This window comes from Zeus faber (genome assembly GCF_960531495.2).
Source record: "Zeus faber genome assembly, chromosome: 20".
Lineage (NCBI taxonomy): Eukaryota > Metazoa > Chordata > Actinopteri > Zeiformes > Zeidae > Zeus > Zeus faber.
In genome coordinates this window covers 27,656,291-27,662,135 of record NC_137207.1, presented here as the reverse complement: position 1 = coordinate 27,662,135, position 5,845 = coordinate 27,656,291, and the positions used below count along the sequence as shown (strand labels likewise).

The following is a 5,845-nucleotide window of genomic DNA, read 5'->3' as shown; positions in this document are numbered from 1 at the left end:
TTTTAACTGCCGCGACGCGTTTAACTGCCGCGACGCGTTTTAACTGCCGCGACGCGTTTATAAACGCTGCGACGCGTTTATAAACGCGCCGCGCCGCGTTTTAACGGCCGCGACGCGTTTTAACTGCCGCGACGCGTTTATAAACGCGCCGCGACGCGTTTATAAACGCGCCGCGACGCGTTTATAAACGCCGCGACGCGTTTATAAACGCCGCGACGCGTTTATAAACGCCGCGACGCGTTTATAAACGCCGCGACGCGTTTATAACAGCCGCGACGCGTTTATAACAGCCGCGACGCGTTTTAACTGCCGCGACGCGTTTTAAAACGCCGCGACGCTTTTTAAAACGCCGCGACGCTTTTTAAAACGCCGCGACGCGCTTAAAAACGCAGCGCGTTCATAAACGCCGCGACACATTTTAACTGCCGCGACGCGTTCACCGGTCACACTACCACTGTCAACTGTTCTTCATGTAAATAAACTATTTACTGCAACAACCATCATTTAATATCATAATAAATTGGTTGGTGGGCCCCTCCCAGGTTTAGATCCAGACTCTCTTGGACCCCAGCATGGCGGCCCCCAGCCTGTGGCCCCGGGACCAGCAGCTGGACCAGGGGGCACCTGCGCCCCAGCTGATCCTGACTTCCAGCCCCCACCACGCCCACGACCAGGGGGAGCTTGTCATTGTCATCAACGAGAACCTGGAGAACAGTGAGTACTACTGCAGTACAGTCTGTTCAGATGGTACTTTATTACTGTATTACAACCAGACCCCGCCCCCGTTCAGGTGAAGCCGCCTCCCAGCAGGGGACCGCCTCCTCGGACGCTCCACCCCTCGTGGTCTCCACCCCTCCCCGGCGGCAGCACTCCATCTCCTACTCGCACCGCCCGCACCACGCCAAGACCCGGAAGGGCAGCCGGGCTGGGTCCGTCGGCTACACTGCCTTCTCCCCCCGCCCCTCGCTGTCCCGCCACTCCAGCCTGGCCACCGAGCCCCCCCTGGAGCGCGCCAAGGTGGAGGACCACCTGCTGCTGGCCGTGCTGGCCTGCTTCTGCCCCGTGTGGCCCATCAACATCGTGGGCTTTGTGTACTCCGTCATGGTATTATGATTATTGTTATTATTATTATTATTAATATGATTGTTATTATGATTATTATTCCACAGCTCTGGCCGCTGTCTGTTAATGTTAATAATGACTGAAGTTCTGTCTCCACCATCGGGTGGTGCTACGTAGAACTACACTGGAAAACTCTGTTTAATAACAAGAAGTATTTTATTATATTAAATTATAGTTATTACAGTAACGTTGCTGAATGCTCTTAACTTGACAACTAGTTATACAACTGGAAACGCTAGTTATCCAGCGAGGTCGTCTGGATCCCGCCTGACGTGCGATTGGCTGACGGCTGGCTCCGCCCCCTCCCTCAGTCCAGGAACAGCCTGGAGCAGGGGAACCTGGACGGCGCCGTGCGTCTGGGCCGCGTGGCCAAGCTGCTGTCGCTGCTCTCTCTGCTCGGAGGAAGCGTCATCATCGTCGCCTGCGTCGTCAACCTGGCCAGTGAGTCCGCCGACCTCTGACCCCTCTGACCCGCCTTACTTCCTGTCTCCGCCACCACATCCGTCAGCCGACAGGAAACTGCGGCGTGGATCGGTGTTTTTAACCGGCCCCAGGCGGCGCCGTGGAAGCTGCTTGTGACGTCACCGGAATGATGTCATATCAGAAGGTGCAGAGTTTCGAGCGAGCCTTCAAAATAAAAGCTCCTTATTACACATGGAGGCAGTTAGTGAATAATGTATATTAATCCATAACATGAACTAGTAATAACTTTGATTACCAGCAGTGTGTAATTGAAAGTTACTAAACTCATAGTTGTACTTTAAAGAGTATGAAGCGAGTATTAAAGTCCAAATCACTTCCTTTGATCCGTTGATGTGAAGTTTGTATTAAATGTCTCAGAAATCCCCCCGAGCTGCTCTTAGGACACACCCCCAAGCTGTGACATCACAGGTGGTCTGTTTGGAAGATTAATGATCATCGTGTACTCTGTGTGTACTCTGTGTGTACTCTGTGTGTACTCTGTGTGTACTGTCTCAACATGTCCACTGCCCAGACCACTTCCTGTCTTATCTTGTTGAATAAAGTGACTCACTTCCTGTCTTTAGAAGCTTCTCGCGTGTGATTGGCCGATTCGAACCCATTAGGGATCAATTAAACAGCCTGTAGTTTCAATCAATAACACAGTGAGAAGAAGGCGGAGCCTAGAGGTGGAGCTGAGGCTCCAACTAAATCCACCTCCACCAATTGTACCTCATTCATCTCCTTCTTTAAAGCTGAGACTCCAACAAAACCAACCTCCACCTTCTCCTGTCTTCACCTCAGCACCTCCACTTCCTTCACCACCACCTTCACCTCCACCTGCTCCACCTTTTCACCTCCACCAGCTCCTTCACCGCCTTCACCTCTTCAGGTTCTTTCACCTCTACCCCCTCCAGCTCCACCTCCTTCACCCCCACCACAATTTTCCACTTCCTTCATCTCCACCAGCTCATCCATCTCCTTCACCTCTACCCCCACCTCTTGCCCCACCGGCTCTTTCACCTCCTTCGTTCCAGAACCTCTCCTCTAATGCGCCTCCTTCTCTTTTTTCAGTAAATGTGAAAACCTGAGATCGATCCCAGGATGAGTCCAGTCTGCACCTCCACCTATGAAGAACACCTCCCTTACACCTCCACCTCTCAAGAACAACTCCACATCTGAAGAACACCTACTCTACACCTCCACCTCTGAAGAACACCTTCTCTACACCTCCACCTCTGAGGAACACCCTACATCTGAAGAACACCTCCTCTACACCTCCTCCTCTGATGAACACCTGTCAAGAACACCTCCACCTCTCAAGAACACCTCCTCTACACTTCCACCTCTGAAGAACACCAACCTTACACCTCCACCTCTCAAGAACAACTCCACCTCTGAAGAACACCTCCTCTACATCTCCTCCTCTGAAGAACACCTCCTCTACACCTCCACCTCTGAAGAACACCTTCTCTACACCTCCACCTCTGAGGACCACCCTACATCTGAAGAACACCTCCTCTACATCTCCTCTGAAGAACACCTCCTCTACACCTCCTCCCTGAGGAACACCTCCTCTTCACCTCCACCTCTGAAGAACACCTCCTCTTCGACTCCACCTCTGAAGAACACCTCCGAAGAGCACCTCCGCCTACATCTTCACCTCCTCTATATCTCCACCTCTGAAGAACACCTGCTCTGAAGAAGAGCACCTGCTTTACACCACCTCCTCTGAAAAACTCCACCTCTGAAAAACACCTCCTCTACACCACCTCCACCTCTGAAAAAAACATTTCTCTACACCTCCACCTCTGAAAAACATCTTCTCTCCACCTCTGAAGAGCCCCTCCTTAAGGAAGCAGCTCAAGCACCACCCAGGGGCTTTGGGATCCGTGTGTTTCAGGTGGAGGGACTGAGCGTCCTCCACTTGTTGTATCACAGTGTTTTCAACATTTCAATCATCACAACTCAAAGTTGTTCTACCAACGTTGCTCCTTCAGATCAGACCTGTCTCTCCACCCAAAACGCTCTGGAGCTAATTCGTGAACTTTTTTGGACTTTGACTTTATCGGCACCACCTTTTGAGTCCAGCGTGGCGGGGCTGAGATACACATTTCTGTGATGAATGAGCACCATCAGTCCACAGACATTGCCGCCATCACCCACACATAGGTGGTGCACGCCCACACCCACCTGTCCTCCTGCCACTTCAGCTCAGACTTGTTCCGAGAGCCTGTGCAGCAAACCTGCTGCAGTTCTGTCTGGTTTTTCAGGTCCATGTTTGTGGCGCCGCCTCTGGGCTCAGGAGGCTTTGGTTGACTCCTCCCACTCAACCTGCCAAGCTGTGTGGTGATTGGACAAACGCTTCAGACCTGCCTACATTCTGCTGAGCTCCGCCTTCTGCCATCTTTCTTTCATTGATGACGGCCATGTTTTTGGACCCATCTTGCTTAGTTATAAGGATAATGTGTATCTCCGTCCCGGTATGCAGGATACCCGATACGCTCTTCATAGAGTTAAAATCCAAAAAGGAGGCACACGACTGTGTTGGACATTATGCAAATTTGTGTTGTGTCTTTGACTTGTGTCAAATTCCAAGTTAATGGGAGTCACTGTGTAAGGGGCGTGGCCTTTCCAGGAGGAGGAGAAGGAGGAGGAGGGGAAAAAAACCTGGGAACAGTAGTTTTTCTTCCTGGATGGGACCAAACAGGAAGTAGGAAACAGGAAGTTCCTCCATGTTACAACTAAATGAGATTTGAGCGTTGTTCTTTTCTCATCCCTCATTGACTCTGCGGAGGAAACTTCCCACAATCCTCAGCTGCAAAGTGACCAAGAGACAAACTCATCAATGAGGATCAGTACTGATCATATTTGTACTGATCGTATTAGTATTGATGGTATAAGTACTGATCGTATTAGCATTGATCTTATAAGTACTGATCATAGTGGCAGTTTCTCCGACCACACCACACCCAAGTGTTTTTTTCAGGGACCTCCGTCACAGAGACAGACGATGGGGTTGGGAACACACAGTTTATTGTAGAGAGGAGGCTCGATGGAACAAGCCCGGAGCAGATGGACATGTGTCATGACAAGGGCTCCTCTCCTGAGTGAGTGTGGGGATGGGGCTTTTACCTGCTGCTCCTTACACCAACCAACCAGCAACAGGTATGCAGCCACCCTGACCCAGTCACCTAGATCCAGGTCAGGTGTGGCTGCTCAACCACACCATCCCACACCACAATCCTATTAGTACTGATCGTATTAGTATTGATCTATTAATATTGATAATATTGATATTGATGATAATATTGATATTATTATTATTATTATTAATAATATTAACAATAATATTGATATAGATGTTGATAATAATATTGACGTTAATAATAATATTGGTAATATTAATCATAACGATGGATCTGGAACATGTAGAACATGTAAGCTTCTGAAATCTATAATTCATTGATCTTAGAAAATAATGTGTAGGACCAACTGAACATGGATGTAAATATTTCTTTATTGATTATTATTTTCATTGAATATTCTTTCTTCAATCACAACAATGTGATTTTCCCGGTTTCTGATCCCAGTTAGTTTTTCTATGTTTAGATTCAATTATAATCAAATATGAATCCTGAGTTATGTAGCGGATGTGCAGCCAGTCGTTGTACTACACTGGTCTGACAACATTCTATATTATTATTATTACTATTATTACTATTATATTATAATTATGTAATTCTGTGGTGGATGCATGTTGTGTTTCCATGTTTTACGGCGATTGGAAAACAAATGAAAATCTGTAAATTGAATAAAAAGAGAAAATGAACAGAAGGAAAATATGATTATTGATATTTCTCCCTCTCTTCCGCTTCATCGTTTGAAGCACAACTTGTGTTTCCAGCGCTGACGTGTCTTCCAGCTGGCGGCTGTGTTGGTCGGGTCGGGTTGAGGTCGGATTTGGGGAGTTTGGTGGTCATCATCATAACAGTAAAATATCCATTTCAATGAAAAGTCGTCTCCGTGGAGCGGGAGGCTCCCAGCGTCAGCCCCGCAGAGCGCTTGGCTCTCTGGGCGTGGTCAGCACAGGTCACTTTTCACTTGTATGTTGTGTTTTTACTGTTTAATTGGTTTTGAAGGTTTTAAACTTTTAGCTGGTTGCTAACTTGTCCTGGAGCAAGGCACTGAACCCCACCCATCTCCCTCTCCGTCCTAAGTGTTAACTTGCAGTTAACCAGCTGCGGCTCCACCCTGACGGCCT

At 48.5% G+C, this 5,845-nt stretch overlaps 1 protein-coding gene across 2 annotated transcripts; it reads left to right on the top strand.

Annotated features, from left to right (window-relative positions):
* The first annotated feature begins 341 nt into the window (after positions 1 to 341).
* On the top strand, positions 342 to 2,775 carry LOC307246010 (trafficking regulator of GLUT4 1-like). 2 transcript variants are annotated; one of them, XM_080021779.1, is made up of 4 exons: positions 342 to 714; positions 791 to 1,104; positions 1,434 to 1,563; positions 2,656 to 2,775. In XM_080021779.1, the coding sequence occupies exons 1-4, from the start codon at positions 573 to 575 to the stop codon at positions 2,670 to 2,672; spliced, it is 603 nt and encodes a 200-aa protein (XP_079877905.1). In that variant the 5' UTR covers positions 342 to 572; the 3' UTR covers positions 2,673 to 2,775. The 2 variants fall into 2 exon arrangements, with proteins under 2 accessions (XP_079877905.1, XP_079877904.1); XM_080021778.1 differs by lacking the exon at positions 2,656 to 2,775 and having other exon boundaries at positions 1,434 to 2,148.
* Positions 2,776 to 5,845: the final 3,070 nt, after the last annotated feature.